The sequence below is a fragment of the Aplidium turbinatum genome, chromosome 2, assembly GCF_918807975.1.
Source record: "Aplidium turbinatum chromosome 2, kaAplTurb1.1, whole genome shotgun sequence".
Lineage (NCBI taxonomy): Eukaryota > Metazoa > Chordata > Ascidiacea > Aplousobranchia > Polyclinidae > Aplidium > Aplidium turbinatum.
In genome coordinates, this window is record NC_137473.1 from 37,602,903 (window position 1) to 37,620,126 (window position 17,224).

Sequence of the window (17,224 nt, forward strand, 5' to 3'; positions counted from 1 at the left end):
GTGCTGAAAGTCCTGTCAGCCAACCGACTTACGTGACAGGCAGGCTTTCGCGCCAGAGAGCGTGCAATTTAGCAACAAAGTTTCAAACAAAGAGACGGAACTAGGGCAGAAAGTTACGCGCACGCGCTACAGCTACTAAATGCAATGAAAAATATACAATTATCAAAACAATCTAGACTTGTCTAGACCATCCCAATTTGCTTCTAAAAATTATTCCAGATTCCAGACATTTTTTTTCCCTACTAGACAGTTCGTTTTGATTCCAGATCTGGAATCAATTATTCCAATCTGACATCCCTGATTTTGAGTTGCGCACCGTGCAAGCTTGATTCAAACTGGTTTACAACAATTGGATCTTCAAGTCATTTATTGTGACGGAATAACAGGACAACTTACTTGTTACGTCATAATCAAGTTTGTGTTTTGTCTCTACTAAGTACTAAGCTGCATGTAAGCAGTTTATGTTGACTTTGATTTACAAATAGCGTAGAGTTGCCAGGTTAGACGCTTTGGCTTGGCTTTCAATCTTCATCCTCGGACGGACAAAGCCTTTGGTAGCCTACGTTATTCCTGGCAGTTTTGCATACTATTTGTAGAGGTTTTAAACCACTGATGCAGCGCCGCTTTTTCGCCCACTTGGGTTACTTTTGATTGTTCTATGGTGCCAAAAATTCGTATTGGCGCTGTTTTTTTGGCTGTTGCCCAATTGAACTCCTTGTCTGCAAATGCAGCTGTTAGCGATAGGTAGCCTATTAAAATGAAGCACTGAGAAATTATGATTTGAAGTTATTTTGTTGCAAGTGCAGCCTTTTAGTTTGGTAGCCTACCCCTCAGGTTTCCATACTGTCAAGCAGCAAAGTAAACAAATGTAAATCCAAAAGAAGATGTAAGGTAACAAAATTTTAATAGTGCCAGTTAGACATATCTGGTTTTCCTCAGGTAGCCAAAGCATTCACTACAGTAGGCTAATTTTTGGAATTATTTTGAGCACCGAAAATATTTGGACTAGGCTACAGTACTGTTTGCATGAACTTAGGATCTTTTTAAATGAACCTGTGGCAACCCCACCTACAAAGACTGCTTCAGTATAACGAAAACTAAATAGAGTGTTAGCTGGGCAATTTATTGCATTTTAGGTTAGTTTAAGTTGATTTCAGGCAGAGCTGGCATAGATATTGGATTGCTTGCATCGGTAACCTTGAGCAAGTACAATGGGGAGTTTTTACATTTTTCTACTATTCTGTATTTTTGAAGGTTGGTGAGTGTTTTGCACGTAGCCATAGCATGATAGCAATCTATATGGATAGGTCCAATAGCGTTGAAAAGGGGTCTAGACTCTAGTCTAGGGAATACTTTTAGACCTGGAATAAATTTCGAAGCCCGGTGTAGCAGTCCAAGAGTTACTGCATGCCAAGAGTTGCCAAATATTTCATTTAAATTTTATTTAATTTTGTTTTGAAAAATAATTAAATTTTTAACCTCTCAAAAGATCAGATTAATAATTATAAGTATTTTGTAATGTTAACTGAAAAGCTTGCATTAGTTTGAGAGCAATGAATTCATTACACTTAGTTGAAACAATTTTCGCTTTTCTATCGATTGTGAAAACGCCGGGCACCGCTGGTAACTTTTGGACTGACAGTAACTTCCAGACTGCAACGCCGCAGAAGCAGTCCAAAAGTTACTGCTATTGTAAGTGGGTGTGCTTTTTCAAAATTCTTTTGGGAAAACTTGTAAATGGACTGAAACTTCACTTGGTTAGTAGATTAAACCCTCTGCAAGTATGCGAAAGATGAATCCCAAGGATAAATATTCTCACCACGAAACCATAATTCTAGACTTTAAGTTTCGTGCCACGTGTTTTCGATGGGAGTCCAACGGAAATTCATTGGAATCTCAAAGTGTTCAACACTTTCGTAAAAGCTAAAGCCTTCCCCTCGTGTGAGACTGTGATAGCCCACTCACTGAAGGTTGATGGCGTTTTGACTACCGGTTGGCCTACATGTAGCCAAAGTTACTTTATATTTCTTCAAAACGGTAGTTATGAGAAACCAGACCAAAAATGGGCTCAGTGCTTCATTCACTGGAAAACTTTGGTTTTAACTTTCATGAAATAGGTCTACATAAAATATAGTCAAAGACTATGTTTGTCAACTACAACTCAAGACCAGCGGCTAACAAGTCAGCCTTCAAATGCAAACTTTGCACGATATATTAAGGCCTGTAGGCTATAGCTTATTAAATACCACCGATTCACGTTCAGTTTAGTTCAGTTGTTTTTTTATTTCTGACCATCATATCAAAACAATACACATCAACATAGCAAAGGTCAAGAAAAAGGTAGAAGCGACAAAACGCGAACGTTAAAACGTGCTTGTGATCGAAGTAAGTTATTGAGTTGAAAAAAATTTGGCACGGTCGCAACACCTTCAGAAACATTTAAGATATAAAGGGAAAATAAAAAATGTTACAAAACAAATAAAAATTTATAGGCTATAACTTTATTAGCCTAGGGGAAGGTGGGGCAAGATGGGACGTGGGGCAGGACGGGACACCGTGGATATTTTTAAAAGTATTAGCTTTAGCGTCCTCTACCCATTTAGATGTTAAAGGACACCATGATTCTCGATGACTTGCAAAAAAAAGAGTGTGGGGCAAGGTGTGGGGTGGGGTTGTGGGGCAGCCCCAGGTCAAGGTGTGGGGTGTGGGGCAGCCCCAGGTGTGGGGCAAGATGGGACAGATTAATTTTTTTTGTTTTTGTTAATTATAAGGTCATGCGATACTAACTGAGTCTTTGTATCTTGCTGGTTGGTAGTAGTGTGCAATAGAAATAACATGATACCAAAGTTACCGATATTGATAAAAAGGAATTCTGCAAAACATCGATTAAAGTTAAGTGTCCCGTCCTGCCCCACCTTCCCCTACATAACTTTAGCTGATATATTGAAGATTTGTATGGACAGTTGCTATGAAGATCGGCCATGGCCAACGTATAGCCACGATTTAAACTTTGAAATGTTTGGAGCGATAATCAATTAAAACTATTTGTTTCAACAGAGCCATATAGCCTGCAACCAGTCAATAAAACACTCATAACACTTGTGAATGGTAGGTTGCATCATAGCACAATCAGGATGACAGCAAAAGACTATATAGGCTAAGTGGTCATTTAGTCAATCACTTCCCCATGCAAATTTATTTGCCAACGCACGTAAGGCACGGATACAACTTCAAATGGTATAATACAAACAAATCAGGTTAAAATGATAGCCTACGTAAATTGTTAGGTTACAAATTCAAATTTCATTCCAAAACAGCAACAACTTCTGGTACAAAACTCATCTTTTAACTTTCATCTTATTTTCGCTTCATTCCCAGTTACGTTTTTGCTGTAAATCATGTTGTTAAGATGCAATGGTGGATAAGTCTTAATTCAAGTTCAACATGTTTCCAATGTTGAAATCATTTATACAAATCTGCTGCAAGCGTCAAATCTGAAAACCCTGTTTAAGTAACTTCTGGACTGGCAGTAACTTTCAGACTGCGTATACGCGGTCCAGAAGTTACGGTAACTTTCAGACCGCAGTAACTCCTGGACCGTTACACCTGAACTTTTCCAAGAGGCCCGTAAACTTGAAGAAACTACCGCGTATTATTTTGATATATTGCGTTTTTCTGAGAAATGTCTTGATTTGCAACTCGAGGGTCTCACTGGTACATGGCCCGAATTACCCTCTCAACGGCCCTGCATAGGCCTTGCCAACGTGCGAACCTATAATAATGACTGGAGGCCGATGCTGTTTTGATTTTGAACTCGACTGACTACATTTTCTTCATATTTTTTTGAAAAGATAGTTTTGAGAATCCAAATTGCCAAAATCTGATCATTGAATCTCAAATCAATCACTGCAATGCGTTTACATTACGGTTTGCGAATTTGTAAATTGTTGGTGGCTAGACACAAAATCGAGAGAATTTGATACAACAGAAAAATAGCCTTTTAAAGAGCAAGTTTTCTTCTCCCGCTTTCTCTTGTATATTACGTTCGTTCACCTTTAAACTATCTTTTGCAAATATTATTTGATATCGTTGCAACGTCTTGCGTTGTTTAAACGATGTTAAAATGGAGTTTAGCAACTTAATCAGTGCTTTAAACAGGGCAACACTAAAATATCATGGAAAGATATTGTTTAGAAGCAATTGTGAGGTCATTAAATACTTTGACTGTTTTAACTCCACAGTTATTGGAGTAAATTTCGAAAATTGAAAGAAATTTATTTAAACAGGAAAAATGAGGAAATGCGATTTTTAACAACAACTCACCACCGAACCTACTTTTATGTTGAAATATCATTGAAAGATATTGTTTAAAAGCAGTTGTGAGGTCATTAAATACTTTGACTGTTTTAATTCCACAGTTATTGGAGTAAATTTTGAAATTTAATGGAATTTATTGAAATAAGAAAAAGGCGGAAATGCGATTTTTAGCCACAACTCAATACCGAACATTTTCTTATGTTGAAATATCATTGAAAGATATTATTTAGGCTATTATTTAGAAGCAATTGTGAGATCACTAAATACTATGACTGTTTTACTTCTAAAGTTATTTCCGCGTTTCCGCATTTCCACATTTTAGTGTTGCCCCTTTAAAGTGCCCCTGATAGGTTGGATCCAAGTATAGTAACTTTTCTAAGCCATTCCTAGCGCAGAATTATGCTTAGCGAACTTTTTAATCTTAACCTCAAAACTCGACTGGTTAGGGCGAAATTTATACAAAACGACAGCTCCGCAGAGCCACCACAGGCGAAACTCCATATTTTACTGCTCTGGGACGACTTTGGTGGTGTTACGTCATCCTGGGTGGGCGTCGTTAGCGACGGATGAAACAAATGCTTCCTAGATATAATTGGTGGATCACAGTTTGGTCAGAGTTGGTACAAGCGGTTGCTTTTTTCAAAGATTTATTGTTTTTCGCAGTTTAATAAAACTGTACTGGATACGTTCCTACAAAACCTAAAATGTACTTGAAGTGAAAAATGAAGAAATCGTACGAATCATCATTCATATTCACTATTCATAAATAAATAAAAGTTCTCTCTCTCTCTCATAATGTGCCTTCAGTTGGCCATTGAAATCCGGTGTAACGGCCATTTGGACTTGGTAAGTTGTTTCGGATTCACCAAACAATGCATGACGGCAGCACAATCCGATTATTGCTCCGAGAGCATCACCTTGTAGTATCCACTCCAACAGCCTACATGCCTGTAGGGGACTAATTACCGATACTGCCTGCAAGGAAATAAAATCACTTCTTGTAAGGTGCATTCTTTAGCGTTTAGGGTATTTTTAGCCTAGTGTAGCATCCTTACTCTTTTGAAAGGTCTCCGTTTTCTCCTTTCGGTTTATTGCTTTTTCTCCAGTTCTTCCTGCTCCTCATAAAAAAGTCCTCAGAACTGCAGGATGTAAGTGTGCCTCAAAGTCAGACAAATTTGTAACACAACTATATGCGTATTTCTTCAAAAGTTCTTTCGTCTGTGGCACTTCATGGCAACATACACATTCATTGGGCGGGGTCATAGACTCGCACTTGTGGCAAACGCACAACCTAGAGTTCCCAGCACGCAGGCGCGGATTTATGGGGGGGGGGGGCAGGGGGCCCGGGCCCCCCCGAAATTTTGTGAAAAATTGTAGAAATTGTATGTTTCCGCATCAAATGGTTTGATAAGCTTCTAAACAGCTGATATTAGTCCCTCGGCATCACAATTGATGAAAATGGTTCTTTTAATGTCTATTTTATAGCATATCGTATATATCGTAGTATCATTGTTCATATCTGTTTAGCCTTTTCTTTCTTTTTAATTGATTTTCAAATTTTCTGGCCCCCCCCGAAAAAACTCTTAGATTCGCGCCTGCCAGCACGCCACTCATTGCTGGGAAGATCCAAATTGGGTTGGTGGTGTTAGCATCATCTCCAGTGAAGTGAACATATACGACTAGTTTTGTATGGCCCATCCCACTTTCGAACACTTGAAGAAAACTTTGACCATTTTCTTCTCAGCACCTTGTTTTGTAGGAAAGCGTGAAAAGATATAGCACACGGTCTTTGTCACTGACACATGAACAGCAATTTGCAGGCATTACCTCAACCATAAATTAAGGATACTGTTTGTGAGATACTGTTGTTACAGTGCAAATGGCTGTAGCCAGATTGGGACAAATAAAAAATTATCAAAATTGTAGCCCTACAGGAGTTTAGAAAAACTGCAATTTCAATTGAATTGAGATGCTGTTTGATAAAAATAAACTCAACCTATTTGATCTAAACCTGATAGTAATAATAAGTTGACTTTTTTATTTCGGTAATTCTCATTTTGCACATGCTGTAGACCAACAGAGCCCCACACATTCACGTTTTGCAGTAGTTGTACCATACCTTACCAAGTCACCACAGAGAAAGAATGTATCCTTCCCACCCATGGTGACGTCATTGACTGATTGCCAGATTCGCCAAAAGTCAACTAAAGTTTGCAAGCGTCTTAGTAGCCTGTTGATATTTTTTACGATTTGCTGGTCAGGGAAGTTTGTTAGTGTCATCTCTTTGGTATCTGAGGTGAATTTAGCGAATTTATTTTCCTGTCAGAGGCACTTTAAACATCTCTATTGCTTTCATCATAAATTAGGTAACAAAGCAATATTTTTTGTTTGTTTGTTTATCTTTATCCTGCATTGCGGGAAAGCGGACTTGAGCGCTATGCATCGGTGTACGCCTTCCGACATAACTTACACCTGACCCACGCTGCAGCCGACGGCAATGTCTGTTTCCGGTTGTCTACTTTACTTATGACTTAAATTTGGTAAGTTACTACCCATTACTCGAAATCGATCACTAGGTAGAGGCAATTATCGTTAAGTTTCTTGCCCAGAGAAACAACAGCAAGTGCGGGTGGCTGGAGTCGAACATGCAGGCTCTCGACTGCGAGCCCAATATCAATTAAGTTTAGTGGCTGTGCAAATTTAAAATAGGCTATTAATTTTCCAAAACTGTTTTATCAATGCATATTTTAAACCTTTTGGTTCAGCCATCTTTTCCTTTTGTTGGTGCCAAAGTCGTGTACGTTTGCTTATCGTATCAGGTCATGTTAGGCTACACAGCTACACTATGTCACGTTCAGTTGTTTACTTAACATTGTTTTTCAAACGTCTCTTCTAAATTCTGTTTATAAACTTTTAAGTGAGAAGCAACATGGCCAACAAATTAATTTTGAACGAATTGATTTTCTGACCCATAAACATTAAATTTTGGTGATTTTTGATTAGTGTTGCCAGACGCTATGCAATTTCCATGCTATTTCTACGCTATGCTATTACATTTCTATTTTTTAATCTTGCTTATTTGAAACCAGTTGAACCAACGTCTGTTAATTTATGTTACTTTTATTTATTATTTGCTCAAAATTAAAGTAGTTTCAAAATTTTCAAATAAAATTACCTTAAAACTGGCAACTTTAATATCAACCCTTCTTTATGACTGCTCAGTGCTCATCCACATCAATATTGGAACTGGCAAATTCAATCCACAACACTTTTCATTAGGCTGTCATTCAATACTACATGTGTGCTTCTCTGTTTTTGTTTTATTTTTTGCTATTTGTTTTTTGGGGTTTTGTGGCCGTGCTAACTAATATATAGCCTACTACATAATTTTTCATTCAGGCACGTTTTAAACCTTTCAAGGTTTTGCCATCTTTTCCCGTTCGTTATCGTGCTGGTAGGTTTATATCGATTTTTGTAGTTAGTATCTTTTTCGTCCCGGACGAAATTTAATGACGAAAAATAAAATGATTGATTGAGCGAAGCTATAAAGAACTGATTTAGTTTTGATCTGTGGTTTTGCCACTGAAAACGAGAGCGTGAGAAGAAGATTCTCAAAGAAAAATAGAGAATTGTTGCTCAAAATTTCTCTCGCCGTTTCAATTCACCTGTAATTTACAAATTTACTTACGGTTTACGTTAAAAAAAGACAAATCCTTCCAATGTTGCCAGATGCTCTTTGAATTTCTAGCACAGATGTTAAAATTTAGTCTATTATTTGTATGGTAAAAATAGCAGAAAAAGTAGATCAAACTCACACAAAATATACACAAAAACTATATTTATCAACTCCTATTTAAACTACCGACTTGAAGCCTACTAGCGATTTTGACTGAGCTATCAAGCATGGCAGATCGGCCTCTACAAACGTTTCTGCAAAATACGACCAACTTCTTGCTATATTTCAATGAAATTGATTTTATAGGCTACCAATCAAACCAGCTACAAAATGGTCAAAATTCTAGGACTTGACAGGAAAAACGACAACCTAAGTTGTGTTAAATTATATTTGGCGCTACGACGAGCAACACCACAGCACTTTTAAAAATGGTAAAAGTCTTCAACTTGTTTTGAATATGTTTTTGCCAGTCTATGCAATTTTAGAAAAAGAAAGCCCTCGCCCTTTTCAAGCCGAAATTTTCTGGTTTCCAGTCCAGACCGTTCTCTCTTTTCGTAATTCCTAAACTCACAAAATATTTAATTAGCCTACAATCGTTGAACTCAACGACTTTAAAGTTTCCCAAAATTTGAGACAAACTTCCTCATCTGGCAGCAGTGAATTAAAGTTTCTGCCTTTTTTTCTACTTTTACTTATTCTCTAATCTCTATGTTTCTGTTGTTCCAGGATATCGATTGTGTGCTTCTGAAGTGATGGTGGTATCACAACCACGAGTATCAACTGTCAATCCATTGGCATTTATATGGAACAACAGCGGTTTTGCTCCTACCACAGATCGCGTTCCTACTACCTCTGCGTTTTCACCAGGCTAGTGATTAAAGTCGCTTTAACTTTGAATGCCCAGTGTTTTTTCATTGATATAACTTATTAATTATTGAGTACTAATGAGTAAACCTAATTATTTTGTTGAGTGATCTTTGACAGAGAGTCTACCTACATTGTTGTAGGCCTACCAGAAGAAGGATATATCAGTGCTCTCAGGGGCGTATCCTCAATGGAAGCAAGGGAAGCATTGCTTCCCCTGTCAAAATTGAAAAAAGAGAAGCTGATATTTTTCCGTAAAACAATTTCGTAATTTCTTTACCTAAATGCGATTTAGAACGGTTTTTAACTCATGCCCCCCGTATGATTTTGAACTCGGTTTTAATTTTAAAAAAGTTGGAAGCCAACGGAAGCGAAGATTCGTATTGCATCCGTTGCTCTCGTTTTTGCAATAAGAAGAAACAAGTTTGAAAGAAAGGAAAAAAGCAGCGCAAAGTTTTCGCAATTTACGTTTCTTTTAACTAATCGCTGGAAGCGATTTAAAAATTGCTTCCAGTCGCGGGTTTGCCAGATTAGCCAAATTCCGCGAATTAGTTTTTTTTTAAATAACTTTTCAAAATGCATGATAATCAATATTTTTCTAATATTGTAACCTTACCAGATGAAACCATATTCAACATTGTTCAATACATGTTCTATACTTGTTTAATACTCGTAATGTGGCGGATCAAAACTCATCCGCTACTTTTATAGGCTAACTTGCTATTTTTTGGGCTACTTTCAGAATTATTTTTGCTACAATTTATTAAAATCCACTATAAGTTATAAAATATATATGTAAATTTTATTATTTTTGATAGAAACAGGTAAATATATCCATTTGGCCTTTTTTGTCTAATATTTTTCTTGTTTTGGCCTTTTCTTTGTATTATTTTGGCTTTAAGACTTTTTCATAGTCTGGCAACTCTGCTCTGTTGGATGTTGTGCCAGTGAGCTGTGTAATGAGAAAATCTAGGGCACTGTTATGGTTATAATATCGGCCTTGTAAGCAAAAGTTTGAGCCAAATGTTGGCTTTACACTGTTATCCTGGCTGGATAGACTTTGGAATAAGACAGGATATGTGAGGTCTAAGCTAGACTTGACTTTGTAGCTGAGTTTTTGGTGTTCTCTAATTATAGTCGCATTTTTGCCCTTTGCCCGTTCGTGTGTAAGAGCTACCTTTAATAAGTTAATAGCTGTTTATCTGCTAATAAATTTCATACAAAAATTACCCTAAAAGTGTTTCCAGAAAGCAGTATAATTCATTATTTGAGTGTAATTTTGCAAAAATTTTCCGGGGGAGCATGCCCCCGGACCCCCTAGAAAACACGTGCCTTCGGCACGCTCTATTCCCTCACGAGTTTTATTGCTTCCCTTGCTCAACCAACCAGGATACGCCACTGAGTGCTCTTCAAAAGGGGCTCTGCTGAACTTTTAGCGCGGTTCCGTGAGTTTAAGGAGTTCTGTGAAAGTTTCTCGTTTTTTATGGAAATTGAACTCTTGCTTCAGTATTGATGCGTCATTCTAAATTTTAGATCACCGTGCCGCACTCACACTCCACGTAGGCCAGTTAGACAAGAGGCTAAGTCTAGTCAATAGCCGAAAAAGAAACAGTGATAGTTGTTGCGTTAGAACGTTATTGTTTTAATCAACATTTTTTTAATGGAGGTTCCGCGACAAGCGCGAAAGCTAATCAGGGGTTCCAGCGGTAACAAAAAGGTTGAAGAATGCTAGTAGATGCTACTTTAAAACGCCTGATTTTGTTTGTGCTTAATCGATTGTAGAACACAGTTGGCATCCATTCCTTGCATTTTATCTTAACTTTCAAAGAAAACTTTAATTTTCAGTGAAAAAGGAAAAATATGTTTTCAGGTTTCTCGTTTTCCTTGAACGAGAGTTTGAACGAATTCCGCGAGTCAAGTCATATTATTCGCGGTTTAATTGCGGATTGGTATTCGTACTCATACGACGCTGATGCAGATGCAGTGCCGAGCCAAATCAAAGACGGAGGGCGAGATATGTATGATAAAGGAAACATAGTGAGAAACATGTTATTTTATGGTCTTTGTATGTTAAATCAACCTCTAAGTTACGACCAATCAAAGCTGGAGCTAAACGAAAAATTATAATCTCTAAACTGGAACCCAGACTAGAGAACGTCGATTGACTTCGAATGAAAAAATAACTCCTAAGAGTGATTCTCAACTGATTGCACTTGATCGTTACCTTTTACGATGTATATCAAAAATTCCATCTCTTTTTTATACAATAGCCTATGTTACCGATGGAAAGGCTGCGAAGAACTTCCATTTGCAAGAAATTAAAATTAAGGAAATCTGGCTTGAAGAATTGGAAACTGATAGCTTGATCTTGCAAATATTTTATGAACTCAAATATGAATTCGAATATACATCCACCGAGTTTGCATCCTTGATTGCAATAGTCGCTTAATTGCGTGGGGTCAATCGCTAATTGAATTGTCAAAATCACAACAAAATCATATTTTCTGGTCATTCAGTATGGAGTTAGTAATAATTCTTTTAGCAACGAATGCATTTTTGAACTGCTTGGTGCTGAATTAAAAATACTTGCCGCCATTTTGCTTTAGTAGTCCTAAGGGGCTTATACTGTTTGTTAATGCGGTGACTATAACTCATGCAGCCTAGCGACTATTGTAGGCTGCTATCGTTTGCGTCGACGAATAAAAAAGACTTTCAGCGAGAACTGTAATAAAACTCTTTTTTCTTTGTGACATGTTTTTGAAAGAACGACATAACTTGGCTTAATTTTTAATTTAATTTTTGTGTTTTGTTTGTTAAAGCTTCACATTAGTGATAACCACAAGCAAAACATCGATGTTTTCTACAATAAATACTACAAGTGAGTTTCTTTTCAAGATATATTGAACTATTTTTAATACTACTGTTTTATTTTACTTTAATCACAATTTTAGTAAATAAGTGTCAAAGTTTTCTTAAAATTTGTGAATATCTTTTTTTGATAAAATGACTGGTAAGCAAGGGTCTTGGAAGCCATGTTGTTGTCTGACCCGGCCAAGATTGCATGTTTTTCGTGAGGAAATTGAAACGACGTGTTTTCGAGGATTTGTTGAACGATTAGCCACTCGCGGTGACGTATCGGCATAAGTTGTATCAAGAAACATTAATTACTGCAATACATAAGTTCCCAACGAGATTCGCGGACCCCTTGGGGGTCCGTGAGATAGTGAAAAGGGGTCTGTGAGTGTCTTGGTATTGGCTACATATAAACTACTTTAAATCTCAGTTGTTTGAGCAACGAAAAAAGAGAATCATAAAAACTCAAAATTGAATCACAACAAACTAGCATCATAGTTAGCAGACTATCATCATTGTTTTCAATCGTTTTTGTTGTTTTCGTATTTCGTTCATTTTTATATGCTACAACCGTTTTCTTGGACGTTGAATTCTGACATGTTTCGTTTGAGACTCTATTTCATTAAAATTTCCGTCAGCTGTGATGCATATCCAGTAGCGGATGCAGGGGAATGCACTTGGTCACGTGCCCCTCTCCACCCCCCAAAAAACGTGTAGTTATCCCCATTATTGCCCAAAATTTTCGCTCGTTTAGCTGATGATATTCTATACTAGTAAGTATAGCCTCCAGTAGGTTATGCATTAAATTGGGTTCGTGACTACAAAAAAGGTTGGGAACCACTGGTGTAATGTAAGACCAACTTTTTTCGATTTGATATTTTGATCTATAATTTGATTATGATAATTAGATTTTATAATTTGATTTGATCTGTAATATATGTCGGCCAAGTAAGATCTATGATCCCGATTAATATTGCTTATTTTAAAAAGTTAAAACATTCTTCCAGCTCCAAAAATCGCATTTTTTATATCGATTCAACGTTTGCAGAGGTAAAAAAGAAGGAACTTTAAGTAAATTTTTATAAACATTTACAACCTAATTTTATTTTCCTAAATTTTATTTACCAACACAATATTAATTTTTGTATGAAATGCTCCGTAGATTGGAAGGCTTTGAGTTTGTTTCACTTGCCGGCCATCCATTTGTTGCTCTTCTCAAAATTAACAACTTTCAAGCCAAAAAGCACGAATACACTATTTGGGTAAGATATCGTATTTTGATGTATGGTTCTAAAAACATCATTGTCAACAATTAATCCATCTTGATAAGCTACACACGCATTTAGACAGGGTGCTAGGTCAAATTGGACTTATCTAGCTTAATTTGTAAAACATTTTGACATGTCAAAATGTATGTATGTATACATTATTACGTTACAGTTGAATATGAAGTTGCCCCTTTTAGTTCTATCCAATTGACGGTCCTTAAATGAATCGAACTGACCTTATAAAGAATAATAGACCATCTGCCTTTTTTTGATCAACTTTTGTAGATTCTATAATATTTCTATAAAATTCGTTTTACTTGCTTTAATTGTAGTGACAATGATGTTTGAATTTTTTTAAAGTCATTATCACGAAGTTATTGAGGTGCATATATTTTTCATCAGCATGAATACATAATCAGAAAAACGCATAGACTTTTCTCAGTGGCGCAGCTTAATGTTTGTAGCTGATTAGCAAGGGAAGCTGACTGAGGTCAAGTTAGAATACCTCTAATAAAACAATGCATTTTTGATATAAAATATGTTTTTTGTTTATTTTTTGAGGGGAGTACGACCCCCTGTGACATCTCTGGCCTTATCTAGGTGGAGAGCAATGCAGGAGCTGACGGAGATGGAGGAATGACGTCATTCAGTGGGACAGCAACGGAGGAAAACTTCACAATTGATTATCGCGTCTTTCAAGTCAGCAACGCTTCAGATCCAACAATCTGTGAAGTCTACTTTGTCTTCCACAGTGTGCAGGTGCGCTTTGTTTATTTCTTTCCGCTGGCTAATTCATCCTGGTTTGTTTTTTTTAATATAACTTTCTTGTAAACAAATTTTTCAAATAAAATCAATATCTAGTCAGTGTTCATGAAGGTATGAGGTGAAATGGGCTTAACAAAATAGGGGAAAGTGGAGACATCTCGGACGGATTTTCGCAGTTCCACTCAGAGACTAGCCTACAACACTATATGAGAACATAGAAAACTTCGTCAAAAAAAAAAAATAAATTATTGAAATCCTATTTTTGGTTATGAAAACTTTACAGAAATCTAATTTTAATATGATTCATTTTGTCAAACACACAAAGTGAGCGTTTTAAAAAACATTATTTCCCACAAAATACGCAAAAAACACCAAAATTAGGTAAAGTTAAAAAAAGTCTGGTATCAAGCTCTCTACGAACTTTAACTTCTATGAACCTCAGTAGTTGCAGGGTCCATTTTTTCTCGGAATGGTTTGCTTTGTTGAAGCTCTGGTGCCCTCCCAAAAATGTTATTTTTAGATTCATCACTGATCATGTTATACCAGTTTTGACCCAAGCCTGGAGCAAAATGGTCACCCAGAATAAAATAGTTTATTTTTGTAAATAAAAAAAAAACAAAGTCATTAGATTTTATGCTATGGGCAGGTGTTGTCTGGCAATATATTAATTCAACCAATGTATTAAATCGATAATATCATATTTGTCTGTTCAAATGGACCCTTTTAAAGTTGGTAGGCTATGTTTTTCGTTTTGCTCCGTTTTTTTTTACATGCGAAGAGTACTTGAAGATACCATTTAGAGGTAATCTAATTGTGCGCACCTTTGCGGCATGATAACAAACAGCTTTGATAACACAGAAATGGCTGTCAGTCCCACCAGTCAACTTCACACTTACATCGACTGGGCGAACCACAAATGACTTGAACACCATTGTCAAGATATCCGGCAATCCGAGTCATTTGATATTTGGCTATACTCTTCTTTCACGGTAAATGAAATGCTTTGCAAATTTTGTCGCAAAAAACGCGACGATTGATTGGCATAGTTTTCAATTGTTAGTCGCAGGTTTTTTTAATTTTGTAAGATATTTTTGTGAATTCATAGGCTCCAAACCAAGCTATGAGTTTTTGAAGAGATACTACGCTAAAAAAAATGATTAGCATGTTAGTACAGAATACTAGCACCATAAGAAAACAACCGTTGAAATTTTGCTTTGAAAGGTATCCTTCCTCCACATTCACGAGGAGCGAGGTGATGGGAGTGATGATTGTATACATGAATATACTGGGAAAAAGTGAGTTTGAGAACCACATGAGTTACTTGAGTTTTTTTTACACTGTTTTGAACATTTTATTTGCTTTACCTTACGTTTTTTTAGTGCAAACAAATTGCATTATACAAATCTGAATGGAAATAACTTGCAAAAGTTCGGTTGGATCAAGCGATAAAGATTTCTATGTCTCATTACATTTAGATTAACGTGAAATCAAAATTTCTACAGCAAACAAGTAACCACAAGCATTGAAGTGTTTTTTTTATTAAACATGACTTGCCTAGTTTATGACAGTTGTATGTTTTAGTGCAAGGGGCGTGCCAGATACACAATTGTCACAAGAATGCCGTTTGTCGCAATGTTTTCATCGATTTCACTTGTGCTTGCGCCAAAGGATTTGTTGGGGACGGAGTCCACAACTGCACTGGTGAGTTTTAACCATTCAACTTTTACTGTTTGAACTATTTTAGTTGGGGATTTATAAAATTGTTCTTTGGTTTTTACAAATTTGTTATGAACCAGTAGATTACAGTTGTTTAGTTTTGGCAAAAAAACAAAACAATTATTTAATGGTCAAATTGATATCCTAATTGTTATCTTCACGTTATTCTCAAGTTACCTACAAGTTTTCAATGTGCCACAAGTTTGCACATTCTCCAGGGAAAAAAAGTTGTATAGGCCTACAATGAAATGGCCCACTTGCTTTAATGGGTGGTAATTTGAGATCACACAACAAGAAAATGCCCATTGTTTAAGGCCTATTGCCCCAGATGAATGTATTTGGGCCCGTTTTGTATCCGCGCTTCACTATTGTAGGATTGGTATTACTTTCATTCTTAAACACATCACCCCTATAGCAATCAAAATTGCAATGCAATAAACTAAACGAGCTATCTTTGATCCTTGTAGCCTTTATCATACCTGCTTGGTTGGCGCCAGGAAGGGCTGTAAAATACTTCCGCATAAAACTTGAATAGGGCAGTGTTCTTTGAAGTGAAGTGGAAAGAGAGAGGGAGGGCTATTTTCATAGTATTGTCTGTCAGAATTAATAGTTATCCAAAAGTTGTACGTTTGAAATTAAGTACTAGGTATGAAAAGTATTTGCATTCTTGCAGACATCAACGAGTGTACAAGTACAACCGTTTCTCACAACTGTCCCAAACACAGTTTTTGTATCAACACTGTCGGAAGTTACGAATGCTCTTGCGATCAAGGATACAAGAAAGAGGCCACCAGCTGTGTTGATATTAACGAATGTTCCTTGACTGGTTACTGCGATGTTCATGCCCAATGCACCAATACAGACGGAAGTCATTCTTGTGCATGCAGAGCTGGCTACCACGGAAATGGAACTTACTGTAGAGGCGAGCATTTTCATACACCTTGAAGTATTGACGTAGAAAATTAAGTTGCCGTCTTGATAAATGGTTTAAGTTAACCAGGACTTCAACGCCTTAAATAGCTTTTAAGTAGGCTATTATGCCTTTTCTTGGCGCGAAGCAGTCTTGTCGTATTTGCAAGCCACCCTACGCGTAAGAAATTTTATGATTTATAAATTTTATTTTTTTCCTTATGTTTATATGTAGGAATTTCTCAAACTTAATATTCGGGTAGCTATAAATAACGGCAGCAATGGCCAAGTGGTTAGCGCGTTGGGCTCGCAGTCGAGAGCCTGCATGTTCGACTCCAGCCACCCGCACTTGCTGTTGTTTCTCTGGGCAAGAAACTTTACGATAATTGCCTCTACCCAGTGATCGATTTCGAGTAATGGATAGTACCAAATTTAAGTCATAAATAGAGTAGACAACCGGAAACAGACATTGCCGTCGGCTGCAGCGTGGGTCAGGTGTATGTCGGAAGGCGTACACCGATGCATAGCGCTCAAGTCCACTTTCCCGCAATGCAGGATAAAGATAATAAAACAAAACAAACCACTGGATGGAGTAGCCTACTAGCAGTTTTTATTTGTGCCATTCATTTTTATCTGTCTCACTCGAGGAATGCTCCCCCTGTATTTTCCCGAGCAACTGTTTCAGAGAATTTTAATGGGTTTCATGGAATCATCACATTAGCTTCGTATGAAGCAAACCTTGATTGGACTCATGAAAACTTTAAAGAATGTCTAAAAGTAATCTCGCTGTAAATTAATATTTGATTCTTTAAAACAAATCAATCTAGCTAGTTACACTAAAAACAGTTTCTTATGG

General features: G+C 36.9%; 1 protein-coding gene across 1 annotated transcript; it reads left to right on the forward strand.

Annotated features, from left to right (window-relative positions):
* The first annotated feature begins 1,136 nt into the window (after window positions 1-1,136).
* Window positions 1,137-16,404, forward strand: LOC145764267 (uncharacterized). The gene is made up of 10 exons (XM_082575890.1): window positions 1,137-1,254; window positions 8,720-8,860; window positions 10,728-10,894; window positions 11,677-11,735; window positions 12,873-12,972; window positions 13,579-13,737; window positions 14,602-14,732; window positions 14,965-15,038; window positions 15,325-15,444; window positions 16,133-16,404. The coding sequence occupies exons 1-10, from the start codon at window positions 1,212-1,214 to the stop codon at window positions 16,402-16,404; spliced, it is 1,266 nt and encodes a 421-aa protein (XP_082432016.1). The 5' UTR covers window positions 1,137-1,211.
* The last annotated feature ends 820 nt before the right edge of the window (window positions 16,405-17,224 follow it).

Coding starts and splice junctions, on each gene's coding strand:
- LOC145764267 (XM_082575890.1), top strand. CDS start 1,212: ATGGGGAGTTTTTACATTTTTCTACTATTCTGTATTTTTGAAG. Junction 12,973..13,578: donor AGCACGAATACACTATTTGG/GTAAGATATCGT, acceptor GGCCTTATCTAG/GTGGAGAGCAATGCAGGAGC. Junction 13,738..14,601: donor TTGTCTTCCACAGTGTGCAG/GTGCGCTTTGTT, acceptor TTGATAACACAG/AAATGGCTGTCAGTCCCACC.